The 18,319-nt window shown below is 26.4% G+C and overlaps 1 protein-coding gene across 1 annotated transcript; it reads right to left on the bottom strand.

Moving 5' to 3' along the window:
• Positions 1-3,887: 3,887 nt before the first annotated feature.
• On the bottom strand, positions 3,888-9,917 carry LOC112603017 (jerky protein homolog-like). Its single transcript, XM_025351419.1, has 2 exons — positions 9,828-9,917; positions 3,888-5,758 (listed from the first exon to the last, which is right to left on the bottom strand). The coding sequence occupies exon 2, from the start codon at positions 5,500-5,502 to the stop codon at positions 3,922-3,924; it is 1,581 nt and encodes a 526-aa protein (XP_025207204.1). The 5' UTR covers positions 5,503-5,758; positions 9,828-9,917; the 3' UTR covers positions 3,888-3,921.
• Positions 9,918-18,319: the final 8,402 nt, after the last annotated feature.

The following is an 18,319-nucleotide window of genomic DNA, read 5'->3' as shown; positions in this document are numbered from 1 at the left end:
TTTTTTAAAGAAAAATACTCATTGAATTTGAAGCACCGCCTACTTAATAAATATTATAATAGGCTATATTTGTGAGAAAAAGTATCTAGTAATTTTAATTTTCGAGTGTTGAATGTATATTGATTTTACAACGATTTTTAACTTTTTTGTCATGCGTCTAAAGACAGTTTTTTTTTCTATAGCAACAAAAATGCTGTTGTCTTCAACGAGTTCAACGTAGAGTGAGGTTTCTGGTACAGATAATAAATATGATAGTAATGTAGTTGTTACATTTAGATGGTCTGCAAAATTGGAAACGCTCAGTAGTAGGTGCTATTTAAAAAAAATCGAAAAAACTACACAAAACGATTTTATTTTAATTAATATTTAATCAATTTACGTTTATACTTTATTCATTATTGGTTCTGAAAAATTAATTATTACAATATTAAAATATTAATAATACATAAATGGCTAATAAAAAAAAAAATTGAACCAGCTACATCTTAACATCTAACAACCATACTAATGATGATATGCCTGTAGAGCATACTAGCGTCGTTGAAAGTAATATTAAAAATAAAATGAATGATTGTTTTAAAAAAGTTAGAGAAAAGAAAGAGGCCCCCTCGGTAACTCCAATTTGAATATAAAGTGTGTAATACGAAAAAATATATATTTTAGTCTCTGATTAAATGGACATAATATGTTATAATATGTAATAATAAATAATAATATTTATCAATATCACATATCATAAATATATATTTGAAAATAATTAAAAATGTTTAAAATACATATTATAATTTATTTCTTAATAAAAAAATAATCAATTATAATTTAGCTGAAATTATTTTTAGAAATATCTAAAATTCTAAAAATTGTATTTATTTTTTGAAAATGTAGGTACCTAATATAAATTATAAAAACGAACAAATAACATTGTAGTGTTTCATTTATATTTTGTTATTCTTTTCGCTCATCTTAAATGATCTCAATTATAATAGTGTAGGTACCATGTTAAAATTAAACCTATAATACCACTATGACAGAGGAACGTTTAGGCAATTTGTTACATGTATATGTATAATATATGTTGAGACATACTATGGTAAAAATATCGACATCGATAAAGTAATCAAATATATTTAAAAAACGGTTTCATATGATATAGTCGTTTAGTTTTATAAGTATTCTTTAATATTTAAAAAAAATATATTCTTAATTTAAATAATATAAAATTCATTGATTATATCACTTTAAAAAAGTATATTTTGTTGTTTGAATTTTAGTATAATTTTAGATTCTGAACAGAGTGATGAATGTATTGATTTTACAATGATGTGTGTGTTTATTTTTTTTTTTTGTGTGTCTGTGTACAGCATAAGTATTCGAAATAATGCTTCAATTTTAAACTTCGGGGGTGGTTTCCGATAGCAAAGTAAATATTCTTGATGCATTATAGAGGTAAAAAGTAAACGTTTTCTAACAGTATTTAAAAAATATGAGAAAAACAAAAAAAAAAATGACAGAAAAACAGGAATTTTTACGCAAAACCAGTTTTCGACCAAATCGATTTTTTTGTATGGTTGTAATTTAAAAATTAATCACTGTAAATACTTGAAATTTTCACCAAATGTTTATGTTAGTGTTATCTATATACAGTTTAATTTTCAAAAAATTTTGACTTTTTTTGAATTATTTATAGACCACTGAAATTATCGATTTTTATGAGAATTTTTTTTTGAAGTGTCGATAACAATTTTTTGGCCCAATCAAAATATTTGAAAATTTAATACAAAGTTCCTCATAAGTCATTCTTATAGTGATCAAAAAATTTTAAGAATACATAGGCAAAATTTTTTTTTTATCAGCATTTGAAGTTCAAATATTGACAAAAATTTGTCAAAACCATAAATATTTGCAAACTATTTTGTAGGTATAATTCATAAAAATTAATAATTAATTGATTAACTATGACTTTTGCAAATGCGTCCTAATTGAAAAATAAAATATTTGTTTCAAAATAGAATGTATGACAATATTTAAATATAATATATCCTAGACTGACAAATCATTTCCGTTCAGAATCGTTTTTTGTATACAATGATACCTATCATTGCATTCAAATTTAACCTACCCTAGTCCGAGGTTCACCCCACCCCCTAATGTACAGCAGAGCGGTATCCACTTGCCCGCTTTTTAAATATAAAAATATAGAATGCTATACAAATATAACAGCACGTAAGTGGTAAGAAATATTATGATGAATTAATCAAGAAAATTTGAATTTGGACTTAAAATAAAAAAAAAAAATTGAACTGTTAGTACGCATAGGTTAGGTATACATATATATTATTATTTTTAATTTTAAACAAACAAAAAACATAGGTATACTTAACACAAATATACAAAAATGTATTTAAAAAAAAAAATAAAAATAATATCAAAAATGTTCACCCTCTCCTCCCATAGTTTATAAGTACATATTTGAATTAATCAGGAAAAGTGGCCCAGTCTAAAAATAAGATATATTGAACAGCTTTAATTTTTTTTAAGTACCGTCCACGATTCATTTTTTTTTTCAAACGTTTGACATTAGATCTAGTTGTTAACAAAAGTATTCGTTTATTATCAAAGGATACGTCTTTTGCAGTTTTGCTAGGAAATTTGTCTATTAATAATGGGTAATAGTACATCTATATTGTCAATGAAGGTTGGTGGAATAGGTAGGTATATCTTTTCTGCATATACTCTTTTTGAAATTTAATGAAAAGCATGATTATTCGGTAACGATGGTTGAGTTATACAAGGAACAGCGTTGATTTCAACATGTATCATTTGTGCAGGCGTATCATTAGTCTCACAAGCCTTTCGTTTCATACTATGAACAGTTATGGTTATTCTTTTTTGTATTTCGTAAGTTATGCTGTCCATTAATAAGAATAGTACAAGTATAACCACCACAATAGAGAGTTTTTATCTTTTCGCAACACCAATAACATAAATCATCTCTATTTTTGTCCTTCGTCACTATGTAACCATTATTGATAACAAGTTTTATATTACCTCTATTTGATAAAACAATTGCACAAATTTTTGCCATCTTCCGATTTATTAAAAAACAATTAAAACATTTAAAACGGAATAAAATAAATCAAAATAATAATATTTTTAATAGAATATTTTGTACTTTATTTGTACTTTAACTGTACGGGTACTGAATTATTAAACGTCGTGTCAAAAACTTATGGTCAATACGGTCGTTTATACATTTCTATTATTTGTCTATCGCCTATCTGTTTATTTAGGAATGAAAATCTTATCGCAAATAGCAGTTTAGTTCGTGACCGACAATGTAATAACATTTTATTTATCTATTTTATTACTTTATAATATGTAGAATTTTACTTAATATTTAGTACCTTTTCACAAAAAACGATATAATCGATGTTAAAATATTCGTCTGATTATGATTTTTTTTTTTAATTATTGTATATTAGTAGATATTACGTGTTAATAAATAATAATAATAAAATACAGTAGTAGAATCTCAGTAATCCGACACTTATAAGACTACACTACTGTCGAATTAATGAAAATGCCGGATTAATGGAAAGGGGAGTCACATAAAAACGCATTTTTACTTATTGAATTTTACATTTACTCATATTAAAAAATGAATAATCTTATTGTATTTTATTATAACATACATGCTGTACAATTAATATTTTTATGGGACAGGTTTTAAAAAATATAAATAAATAGGTATAATACAAATATTATATATAAATAATACATACAATATGCTGTGTCAGTTAATATTTTGATAGGACAGGTTTTAAAAAATATAAATATAATACAAACATAAATCATACATACAATTTGTTGTGTCAGTTAATATTTTAATTGGACAGGTTTTAAAAAATAATTAAGTTTTGTTTATTTTTTTGTTTGAAGTGATGCTTTTAATACTTTTTCTTGTAGTCGTTGAAGCACCAAAATATCACATGCATCTACTCCGTTCTCTTCTGCCCATGTAATGGACGTAGTAAAGGAATTTATTGCAGTGGAGTGACTTATAGTTTGAACAGCTACTTCTTCTTCTTTATCATCATAATTTCCATCATTATCCCTTTCTTTGGCCATCACTTCCTCGATTATATCATCATTTGTCAAGAACTGGTTTTTTTCTTCTTCCTCGCCGTCAATCCATTTCCTTATATCGTCTGCTTTTAGTTCGTCTGTTGTGCCCACGAGTTTTTCTGCAATCGAAACTTGTAGCTGATTTAACTCAGTACTAAAATTATCTTCATTATCTTTTAGATTGAGAACAGTGTTATTTTCGTATTGTTCAAATAAACACATGTTTGGCCACAAATTTTTCCACGAACAAACAATCATCTTTTTGCTTACATTTGACCAAGCATTCGCAAGAGAAAATACTACATCCTTCAAATTAATTTCTTTTAAAGATTTAATCACACAGTCATCTTTAGACAAGACTTTGTACAACAGACTCTTTTTATAGTGCATTTTAACTGCTTGAATAACATTTTGGTCCATTGACTGAAGAATTGATGTAACATTAGGTGGTAGAAACATAACACGGATAAAACTGTGATTTAAATCATCAATAGGATGATCAGGGCAATTTTCTACAATAAGCAAGGCATTTTTAGATAAGTTTTGTTTTTTGTTAAATTTTTCCACTGAAGGTACGAATGTTTCATGAAACCATTCGACAAAAATAGACTTGGTCATCCATGCTTTGTTTTGATTTTTGTAATCAACAGGAAGACTTACATTTTTAAAAGCTCTAGGATTTTTTGCCTTGCCGACAACTAATAAGTTTAATTTATGAGTTCCGCTTGCATTTGAACAAGGCATAAAAGTTATTCTGTCTTTGATTATTTTTCGTCCTGGAGCATTCAATTCTTCATGGTGAACAAATGTTTTTTTCGGTAAAAGGTGCAAAAGAAAACCACTTTCGTCTGCGATGTAAACTTGATCAGGCGTTAATGATAGTTCTTGAATAACTTTTTGAAATTTTTCTTTGTAAGGTTCAACACTGTTAACATCACATGACAGTTTTTCTCCTGTCATACACAATAATCTCAGACCAAAACGATTTTTAAATTTATCTAGCCAACCGTCACTAGCTTGAAAATCATTTTTGTGTGTGATTTTTTTATAAAAATACTTAGCTTTCTCTTTCAAAATTTCGCCAGAAATAGGTGTTTGTCGATTACGTTCTTGCAGAAACCATAAATACAAGGCATCTTCGATTTCAGGAAACTCACCAGTTTTTAATGTTTTACGCATACTTTTCAAACTTTTGTTATTTTTGAAAAAAGATTTTATTTTTTCGCTATTTTTTCTTATATCATATATTGTAGTACGGCCTACTCCAAATTCGTTAGCAAGGTTTAATAATTTGTCACCATTTTCTAATTTATTTAAAATTTCTAGTTTCTCAACTAAAGTTAAAGTAATATGTTTTCTTTTTCGTTGTTGCGACATTTTATTACATACCTAATACAACACAATATTTAACCGATACATAATGAACATACACAACACTTCAACGTTAACTGAATAAAAACAAAATATCTAATAGGTTTGTTCGAATTTAATCTGCTGTCACTTAGTTTTATCTGACGGTTTATCGTTTACAATAGTAAATTTATAAATAAATATATATTGATACGTATAGGTCAATACAGCCGGATTACTGGACGTATCGGATTATCAAATGGCCGGATTACCGAGATTTCTACTGTAATAATAAAATATAATTGTATATTAGTATTATACACAGTAAAAATATGCGAAATGTAGTGTCGGGCAACCATATCAGACACATACCGGTTTATGTGGCATACATAACGTGAATATGACTAATTTTATAGACCTGATTTCGAATAAATTTTCGTGTATCTTAGTTTAACATATTTATTTAATTCAGAGCTTAGTATAATATTCCAAAACGTTATTGACACAATGTAGAAGTCTCCAACTAAATTTAGAATACATCAAAAAATATGTTTGTTTTAAGACCTATTATTCTTATATTATATCATGAACCTGTATCTATAGACCAGTTGTGGGTTTCCACCCCCCCCCCCCAAAAAAAAAAAAGCATTTACTTTAAAAAAAATCAATTACAAAATGTATTAAAAATTAAATAGTTTGTATATTGTATATTTTAACTAGTTTGTATTAAAAAGAAAACTGTGGAGTGACGTACAATTGAATCTATAGAGGTATCTACGCATTATGAACATATTTTAATCTATACTTACTAGTATGGGTACTTTTATAAACGTTAAATTGACCGTACCAAATACCAAATTTTATAGTATAATTTGTGATTCTGCAATAGTTTAATTTGATTTCTTAAACAATAAATTAATAAAGAGTATTTTATACTAATTTATATAATTATTTCTCTATTATATTATGATACCCCTAAAAAAAAAAAAATAATAAGTTTATAAATACGAGTACGCCACTGCTATAGGTATTTGGCAGAACTGCATTATTTCGGTTTTCTCATTAACGTGAAATGCACATTATTTTACTTGATAAATATAATCTAGGCTAAATTGAGGCTCAAACTAAATAATTAAATATATATGTATATATATATATATAATCTTTGGTTTTTTTTTTAATCATAATCTACTATACATTTTATAGTTATTATTAGGGCTAGGATTTTAATGACCTAAAAAACCTAAAAAATGACCTAATAAAAACTAAAAAATGACTCAATAAGAAAAAATAACCTCATAAAATGATCGAAAAAAATATAATTATATTAATAAATTAATAAATAATAACTAAATAAGTAAAAATCAATATCATACGTATAATGAATAGGTATTAGTACGTTAAATTTAATAATAAATTGATGAAGATAACACATAATCGAACATTATTATCGATTATTGCTCTGTTAATCTAACGAGTATATTTTATATTATACATAAAAACGATTGGTATTTTGAAGTATTAAATATTTAAAAAAAATATGTTTATGATTTTATTTTAATGTTGTATCTTTATATGTTTGTACAATAATTTATAACGATCAATAACGACCATTTAAAATTTAAAAAAATTAAAAATTAATAAAAATATAACCCAAATTTCAATAAAGTATAAAAAAATGACCGTAAAATTGAAAAAATGACCCTAAATTCAAAAAAAGTACAAAAAATGCAAAAATATGCAAAATAAAAACTATATATTTGAACTCATAGATGACCAAATCACATTTTGTGCTTGAAAAGCTATATCCTGTAAATCCTAAAAAAAAATGCAAAATCCTATACTATCCTAGCCCTAGTTATTATTATTGAGTTTAACCTAACAATAACACATAGAATATAATAATATATTATTATTGTAAGCGTTTTACAGTAATTTTAATCTTTATTATCATGTGTGAGTAGTCGTTCTAGCAGTTAAATGTATATAATCTAATAGGTTTAACTTTTATTTTTTTGAAGTTTATTTAAATAATTTATAGTTTATATATTAAAAAATAATTATAATTAATGTATAAAAGAATGAGATTTATTTATCATCGCATGCTAACATTGCTAACTCGTCCTATATAGGATAATTAATTTAACCTAAAACACTCATTATTTTAGAAAACATTAATATATTTGAAGAAAAAAATTAATTTTTATCGATATAATTTTTAAATTTTAAATTTTTTGAATAAAACATATTTAACACACCCATTACAGTGACCCACTGATACCTAATATACAGCATAGCGGTACCATTTCGTCTACATTTCACAAATTACTATTATAGTTAACATGAAACGCATAAAGCAATTAACCTTGCATAACCTTTTTTGTTATTAAATTTATTAAATTAATCTAATTTTAAAGTCATTATTAAGAAAAGTAATAAAAATTACTTATACACGATAAAGTGATAATTTTATTATGTAGTTCAAACTTCGAATAAATCAAATATACAGTAGAATCCGTTTAAGACGCTTTCGCATAATACGATTTCCTACGTAATAAGCTCATTTTCACGAGTCCCTTGATTTTGATAGCGGTTAACATGTAAATGACTCCGGATAAGACGTTCTATGTCAATGATGTTATGAAATATAAAATTAATAATTATAATAATGTACAATATGATTATTGATTCAATAAAGCACCACAACTTAGTATACATTATGATATATACATATCATACAATTAAGATAAGCTTTTAATATACACTACTAATCACTTGTTATCTCCTCGCAATATAATGTACTTGATTGTATACACGAACTAAGAAGATTAATTGCATCTTTTGACAATACAGATGAAATACTACAAAATCTTAATAAAATTGAAAACTTCCTCTACTGAAAAAATATTAAAAATGCAAAATTTTTTTAAAGTAAAATAAAATATGTATATAAATGTAAACTAGATAATATGTAATTTGAATTAATAAAAATAAAATTTAGCAATAAGTATGTATGTATTAGACATTATTATACTATACTTGTAATAATAATACAATATTGTAAATGCAATTATAATAAAAAAATTCCAAATTGTATGTACAATTTTTATTCATCTATTTTCTGGTTTTCCCGCGTAATATGATTTCTCGTTTAATACGTTATTTTTACCTGGTCCCATGGAAAGCGTCTTAAACGGATTCTACTGTACTTTCTTTATCATAGTATAATAATATAGGTATACACCTAGCATGTCAAACCCAAAGTATCAAGTGGACAAAATATATTGAATAGTTTACTATGCGGACCGCACATAAAAGTTTAACAAAAATAAATAAATATTTTATGCAAATTTTTCAATTTAATTCTTTACGTTTACGAACACAGCAGATACAACTAAATTAAAAAAGGTTAACTTATCAGAAGATAAGACAGTATAATAAATGTATACCAAATAAATCATTCTCTAAGAGTCCAAGATAGTTGTGACACGGCGTTAATATTTTTTGTTCAATTATATTGGTAACCGCGAATCACAAAAAATGAGCTGAGGGACCCGCGTGTTTGACATGCCTGGTGGCTGGTATACACTATACATTATATAATAACATAATTTATGTATACGAAATAACCTGTTGAACATATTAACGTAAGACAATTATACGTAGGCAATTTATTACAGAAAATGCAAATGTTTTTGAATATATTTGCTGCCATTATGTTACACTAAACCAGTGGTTCCCAACCTCTCCTATTATACGCCCCCCTTTGTAGATTTTCGAAAATCTCGCGCCCCCTTCTATAAATTGTAAAAATTCGATCACCTTTTTTGGTGTACTTTACATATAAACTATCTATATTCTATATTCTATAATATATTCGAGATGACAACTTTTTTATTGATGATAATAATTATGAAATATAATAATAATAATAATGTTAATGTTGACAACACTTTTTATTTGACAGTTTTTTTATGTTCGGCTCAATATTTGATAGATTAATTTACAGATAACGTGACATAAAACGATTAAGTTACACACTGCGGCCAAACATTTATAGTCTTTATCGGTTATCCGTTATTGATACTCGATAACAGATAAAGATTTCCGGTCAAATATTTTTTTCTCTAAGTTTTAAAATAAAAATAATTTAATCAATAAAAATTGTACTTCGTAATAACTGCTTGCGCCACCCCAGCAATGTGTACACGCCCCACAGTTTGGAAACCAGTACACTAAACCTTTGAATTTAATTGTTTTAATTGTTTTTACACAACTCAGTGCCATAACCCAAACGTAATTTAATTTCATTCCAGTAATACTATGATTTAAAAAATTAGAAAGTAGTTTACCATGCATGTTTTTCTATCTCCTGTACATTTCGTGGAGAATCTCGAGTACTCGTCCTTGTCCGTGAAATTGCTACAGCTTTTCCCGTTCACCATTGTATTGCATTCATAACAAAACATTAGGTTTTCTTTTTCTAGAGCCGCGTTTGTCTGGTAGATTTTACCCGACCAGTCCACTACGACAAAATGAAATATTATTTTTAAAAAAAATTTACAAATTTTTAAATCTATTGAATATACTCTAATGCAATATATTTATAAAATATAAAACAGTAAAAATATATCCTTAGAAATATAGGCTGACTATTCGTCAGTCGCATTTGTTTATTTACAAATTGGGTGACCTCGACTGATAAAAAAAAAAAAAATAATAAGGATTTCAAAAAATTTGGCTTGCTTAAAAATGTTTTATTCAGTATCATCCTCCTTCTTCTCTGTTTATACAGCATTGCAGACCACTTCCACTCAAAATTATTCTACGTATACCTACCCATTACCTAATATCTACAATGTTTTATAATTTATTTTAAATTTAACACAACCATTTAAATCACCTCCTCACAATAACGAGGAACACTAATCACTATTGACAACTATATTTATAGCAGATCGATTTTCCAGTTTTTTTTTTTTTGTAATTTTTAAATTGCTTATAAGTTATGATACTCAATAATATTGTAAATTTTGAACGTTAAGCCTAAAAACATTTTTAGGACTGAGCTATAGATTTACTTTTACTTACTTAATGCAACACTTATTAGTTATTACAGGTATACCTAAGTTCGAATTAAGTGGAGATCTAAGGGCGTCATAGCCTCGAGCCAGGAAAGTTTTTTTCATGGGATTTCTAATTTTGTGCCACTTATTTATTATATTATAATTATTATTTATAAACTATTGTGAGTAAAATAAAATACCTAATACCTTTATTGTAATCTTTAATTTAAAAAAATATATTAAATTGTGAAATTAAAATACTTGATACCTAATTTTTAATTTCCGTCTCGGAATTTAATATTATTATTAGTGTATATAATATATAAGAAATTTATATAATATGGTATAACAATTTTCTTCATTAAAAGGTAGGAAAATTTTTAATTGAATAAGTTCTAATAAGTAATATAAAAATAAAAATATTATTATTGACAATTTTATAGGATAATTTTTTTTTATTCATACTTAAAAATGTTGGCCCCGGGTCCTCGAAAATCTTAATCCTGACTTGAGTATACCTATCTACACGTATATTATTATTTACGTAAAATATCACATTATCACACAGTTATTACCTTTGGATATCAATGATATTATTACATTCATAGTTATATTTTAATATTATATATACTCACCGCAGTGTGCCAATACGATGAAATTGTGAACGGCTAACAACAATTTCCAAGCCATATCATATGACGGCGTTTTTTCGTCTCCGAAGGTTAAGTTATTAACCACTCAACTATAATAATAAATATACAAATACTAGTTATTTTCTCGAGCAAAACGTATCGTATTACTCTCGTCCTCGGGCACAAGTTATGTACGTCACATTTATTGGTTATTGTATCGTTTGAGAGCACGACGAACTGTGTTGTTTAACGTTTTGACGACATCGGAAACTATTGTTTTTCACATGCTCACGCCGTTTAGCACCGTCGGTTAGCGAGAAAATCGATATCCATCCCTCGGCCTTTCACCGCCGGAGATCGCGTACGTCTCGACAGCCTTGCGCAGTAGAGGCAGTAGAGCGCGCGTACCGTTGTCGAAATAATATAAACCGCTATATCGGATTAAATAATAGCAAATGCCGACCGGCATTTCTCAGCCGAAAATTTTTTTCTGAAGCTTATCGTAATTGATTATAAATAACAGCAAAGTGTGGTTTTGTAGAAATTAAGTTGTAGACTTGTGTATAGGTATGTTACGACTCAACGACTTGCTGATAAATTTTGCACAAAGCTCCTCTTATATTTTTTTAGATTTTCGTCAGTTATTGCTTAACAAATTATAATAATTTAAATCTAATGGTGAATTTTTTTTTTTTTGTATATTTCTGTATACCTAATGGTTATTGCATATTTTTACATATTTTTTATAAAATTCAAAATGTATTGCATATTAAAGCGAAAAATTTTTATTTAGCATTTAAGTAATTAATGATTGTATAAGTTGTTTAATTTGTGAATTTTAAATAATTAAAAAAATAATGTTCTTGAATAATTATTGCATATTTTCATGATTTTTACTGCATGTTATATGAAATATTTTGATACTTTTTAGTATATAAAAATACGTGCTTTAGTTATTACAGAAAAATATCATTAAAATCCAAAAAAAAAAAAAATTGTCAATAAATTTTTTTAGTGATATGATGATCTATACCAATGTTTCTCAACCTGGAAGTCACGGCCCCCCTTAGGGGTCGCTAACTTATGATTTAAAATTCAAATACAAAAATACAAAAATTTAAAAACTCAAACAATAAAATAAAGTAATGAAAAAAATAAAATCAATAAATATAATATACTGCATTTTGTATAATGCTATTATAATAATTAATAATAATCTATGCGAGTATACGTATAAAAATATATATGTAGGGGGTCGCTAAAAAATCAAAATTCAAAAGGTGGTCGCCACAGTAAAAAGGTTGAGAAACGTTGATTTATACGAAACATATCGGTTGAGAACTACGATATTAACTATTAAGTAATGATTAGCATTAATATTTTTCGAATAGTTATCGTTACAACCTCGCAGATGTTTAAAAGCAATACTAGCACGAATTTAATAACATCCCAGGATTATTACCAAAACGTACAACATGTTGTTTAGTAATATTTGAATTCGAAATAACGATTAATTAAATTAAATAATTTAATTTAATTTAATCACCAACATAATAATTTAATATAATATTTAATTGAAATTCCACTCACATTTCGGATATGAACAAAAATAGTTTAGTTATTCAATAAGTGTATATACAAAACAATATTCGTTTGTAAAAACAACAAAGGCGTTAGTCATTGTATGTTAAAACCTCTGATCTTAGGTAAAGGGGGATAGGAAATCATAATTATTCATTTATGTATCAGGGAGTTCAAGGATAATACTAGCAGGTATAGTATAGCTGTTAAGTTCCAAACACTTACTATTTTAGGCAGACTCGGAGAGCCTATAGATAGTTAATTGCAGAAGATTACTTTTATCGTTGTTACTTGTTTATATAATTTAATATATTTTTATTAATAACGTTTTATCAATGGTATAACTTTATGAAATATATACGTGTATCCTGCAGATGATAAAAATGAAAATAATGTGTAATTACTATCATTATTTATTTAGACTAATAAATTGTAATGATTAATAATATCTATATGGCTATATATAAATATATATAATTATTTATGTGAGTATCAAATTAGACAATTTCCAATGCACGTACCTATATATTTTTATGGTATGGTTGTACATATTAAGTGTTTATTTTGATAGAAACTGTTGAATTAAGCATAAAATGGAAGCACATCTGAAATTGTAAGTATTGCAGTACTTAATTTTAAATTAAATCTTACATAATACTCCTTCATTTTTATTTGTAGATTTTACAAAGAGTGCTTACTACTTACTCAGAGGAATTATAGACCCGCAATATTGTAAAACATTATCAAAAAGCGACATAGTAATTGAACCCCTTCATATAACTCAAAACATGAAAATTGAATAAGATAAAAAAAAATACAGTTCATAATTTTAAGTTACGTATAAAATTATATTTTTAGATTTATTTATTTTAAAAGGAGAAATAATCCGCATATAAATACTTGTATATAGGTAAATACTTTTTCCTAGAATTTATTATTATTTACATTTGTTTTCATATTTATTAAGCCTTTTATGTAAATTCATTACAAAGTGAATTATTAATAGGATAGGTGAAAAATTAATGGTTAAACGTAAAAGACGAATTATAATTATAATTCATTTAATTCCGTTGTTTTTATTTGCTATAAATATATTATTATTATTATATTTTACTTTATTATAGAATAAATAGAATTATAAATTATAATATTTGAATTATTCTAGTTACATTGTACTTCAATTTTTACGATCTATATTTTGGTATGGTATACTCGTATATATTATAAGAGTCAGCAATGACTTAGATTAAAAGTTAGTGCATGCCGTGCGAAGATATGCGGAGCGTGGATATCAAGAAAATAATAGAGGGCATAACGTATTCAGACGAGTATTCACATAATAATGAATTGGGCAGTGCTCCTGAACGAGCAGCCGTCGACGAGCCTGCGATTAGAGGACGTGGCTTAACGTCTCCTGTTTGCGGATCGCTAAAACACTAAACTTTCGTTTCGCTTTGGGTGACACGTCTTTAGGATTAAGGAACAATGGAATATGTATTAACTATGCTGCTACTATACAAACATCATTTATGTAGTATAAACCAGCATTTATAATTTAAGTTCTTAGTCAGTAATTTTAGTTGGCTAAAAATAATAATTATTGTACCAACATATTAAACTATAGGTAAAGCAATGATATTTAAGAGAAAACTAAAGACGGGAAGGGGATTCTCGGCAGTAATCGAGTGATATGAAACTGGAAATGTTATATCTTGTAAAAAAAAAAAAAGATGAAGTGTCGAAATGATATAAAATGTGTACTACCACTGCTGCAGAACTAAACAGTAAATCATGTTTCTAACTTATATGTATATTGTATATACTACCTTATGGTTTGTTTTATTTAGTACAGGTAGGTAAACTATCGTGTATTCGTGTATTACAGAAGCTATTAACATTGTAACAAGATATATAAGTATACATAATAAAAGGACACGATAATATAATATTACATAGGTATAATATAGTCATTACTCATTAGTCATATGGATAAGTGTTTCCGTCACCCTCGCCAGCACGTGATCACCACGCCCGGTTTCTGACAAAGCTTATATTTCACCAAAATAAAATAATAAATTACTTTAAGTATTTTTCTAAAACACCTTATATCCTGTATTATTATCATTATTATATCATCAATATTTAACCACGATAACTTTTAGCAAAAAACTACTTATTGATTTTTCAATTAATTATTAAATTGTGATGATTGTGTAACGTGGTCAAGAGAACGACCAGTTAAATACAAGATATCCAGTGAGATTCGTATGATTTCGCTGTGGATGTACTATATACGTAGTCACCGTAGCCGGAGGTAGATATAGGTTAAAGGATTGAAAATATATTTAAATAACAGTGGACTCAATGACAATTATTATTAATTTATAATTTACAAAATATTTACCTATATACCATTAATACTTGAAGTAACTTTAATGTCTTGTAAGTTATAATAATAGGTGGCTGTGTCGTAGTCTTACGGAGTTCGGTATAGTCGGTGGTAACTGGTATGTTGATATTTAGTATGTGCAACAAACTGTCATTTTTACATAATGTATTAGTTTGTATTATTACGTGTATACTTCCAAGTTCCAGTAATCAGATATTAAGTAATTTGTATAATAAAGTATAATAATTTGTATAATAAAAATATTACAATGAACAATATTTTATTTTATTTAGTTAAAAACAAATTATATGTCGACGCGTTAAATAGTGGCTAAGTGATTGAAGGTGCTCAAGTCTTAACGGCTATGATACATCTGTCATTCCTGCTCTTTCACTTCCTGGAAATACTACGAAAAAATCTTTTTGTACAGTAAAACTTGTCATTAACAAAATGTTTAAATGTTTGTACGTTTTATGAAGTTTTATTTTAAAATATAATATACGTATTTCAGTGCTTAACTAGTGGAATTTGTAATAATTAATATTAATGTTTTTGAAAACTTAATAAAAAAATAAATATATTTTACTTGTAGACTTATATAATATATACTGTTTATACTATTTGTTTAATTTAATTTTGTAACTTAATGTATTATTTCGAAACTAGACTGTCTAAATCTAATATAGTCTATAGACTATATCAGGGGTCGGCAACCTTTTTAACCACGCGGGCCATTTTTTTTTTCAATTGTTCATCAAGGGCCACATTAAAAAAAAAAAATTACATATTATGATATAATACTTATAATTGTATTGCTATTATGAAACGGTTAGATTAGATTTTATTTATAAAGGAAAAAGAATTATATAATATTGAAAATTATATGAAAAATGTTATTGAACAAAAGTAAAACACAAAAATTAAACACCTTTGTGCGGGCCATTAAAAATTGCTTTGCAGGCCGCATGCGGCCCATGGGCCGCGGGTTGCCGACCCCTGGACTATATCATAATCATTGAAATTTGATAGATTTAGGTTCTAAAGTTCTTAAAAATTATCTAAAATAGTATACCTACTAATGTTTTAGGTGAAAAACGGTTACGCCTATTTGTTTAATAGGTACATAATATAATTTAGCGCATTTAATGACATAAGTAGAATCCGAACTCCGAGAAGCAAATTGTGTTGAGGTGATATAAATACATAATATTTGGTTTCGTAGCTATAACTTTGTAAAAGGGTTTTAAATCTTCATAAATATCATTGTTACAATGCTCAATTATATTATGTTCTTACTATACCCACGAAAATAGAAAATTTATAATTTCCTATAGTATTTTTATCAAACTACTAAATTTTTTCAGAAATTTGAATTAATAAGAAGCAAATGATAACTTTATAAACCGATGCTTTACAATCTATATTGAGCATTGTAAACACTGGAAACTATTTTTTTTTTTTATAATTTTATTCATTTTTATTGTATAAATAAACGGGTACAACGACGACTAATTTAAAGAAAAACAGTCGTCATTCGTTAGTTCATATTTGTCATTTGACGTGAACTTGACACTTGTGTGTAGTCTTTTGTTTAAAATTTCGAGTAGAGAAAGTGATAATAAATCGAAACCGCTGAAAAAAAAATCTAGACGCATGTGTGTATTTTTAAATAAATGGTTGGAAGAAGATACATATTCGTAGTGGTTACAAAAAAGTAGTAAGTCTGAGGCATATTGTTCTTTATGTCGGGTTACGTTTACAAATTAAAATTAAATATATAGGATTTCTTGCTTTAAAAAAACACAAAATAGCGAAAAATATAAAAATAACAGAAGTATAATAATAAACTATTAAAAAAATTAATTATTCATAATAATAAATATTTATATTATTTTAGTTTATGACGACTAAAAAAAAAAGTCTTCAGTAAATGTTTAAAAAAATTAAAAAAGTTGGCAACACTAATCCTGTTTATAAGTTTAGACATTATAGTACTTTATTGAAAATATGTAGATTATTGTTCCTAGAATGAGTCTAGAATCTATATAATAATAATATACGCTCTTTAGCGTTATTTTGAGAAAAAATTAAAACAAAATGTAATACATTAATATTTAATATTATATTATAGTACAAATAGTACAATATACATAAATGTAATTGTTATAAATATTAAAGAAATGTTCATGGGGGGATCTATCCCCCCCTCATCCCCCCCGTTTGACAACCACTGCTTTGGATAGAACATAATGGATCGCAGAGCGTTTTCAGCATCCATCTGCAGTAGGTACCCTCACTTGTTCTACAATGTTTAGGAATAGAAGCCGTATCCTGATACTTTGTACATACATTATTTACTTATTCAGTGATAATATTTCCAATACTATCTTTAGTTTAATATTTAACAAGACTGATTAAATTATAACAATGTAGATATATAGTTTATTTGTATAAATGACGGTTCATATCCTTATAATTAAAGATCATTTTAATATAAATATAATTGTAAGAAAATAATTGTTCCATTGTGCTTTATTTGATGATAGTATATTTAATATTAAATATGATAATTCTTTAACTTTTTAATTACCAATATTACTATATTATTATATAATGATATATTGATATCATTACAGCTTTCATGCAGATTTCGTCGTCGTCAGAGCAAAAGTCTACAATATATCGTGGAGCGGGTAAAGAGTAGAGATGTGTGTGTATGTTAATATCTTGGAAAAATATTAGAATTAATAAATTAATATTGAATGAATAGAAAAATAAATAAGATTATGGAAAACAAAAAAAATAAATACCATGAATATTTTTCAATTTTATTGTTTATTGAGGCTAATTTTATTTTAAAGCTGAACGTTGGTCGTCAACAGGCAAATATCTCACGTAAAACGTTTCCCGTCATATTTTTTTTCGTGCTTTCTCAAATAGTCCTCACGGCTTATGTGCGAACATCGGTTAGGTTAGTTAGGTTAGGAAGAACACTGTTTACATTTAAACATGATTGTAATGAATAAAAATTAAACCTTGAGGAAACAAAAAGTGTAAAGTTCTAAATAATGATAAATAAAATATAAACACTGAAAAATTATAAAAATTTAGTAAAACACAGAGAGCGCGAAATGTGTGCACACGGGGACAGGTGTCTAAAACAGACTGATTCTAGA

This window comes from Melanaphis sacchari, unplaced genomic scaffold, assembly GCF_002803265.2.
Source record: "Melanaphis sacchari strain LSU unplaced genomic scaffold, SCAv2.0 Contig93_pilon_pilon, whole genome shotgun sequence".
Classification (NCBI taxonomy): domain Eukaryota; kingdom Metazoa; phylum Arthropoda; class Insecta; order Hemiptera; family Aphididae; genus Melanaphis; species Melanaphis sacchari.
The sequence above is the reverse complement of the archived record's forward strand: the minus strand, read 5'-3'. Positions and strand labels throughout refer to the sequence as shown.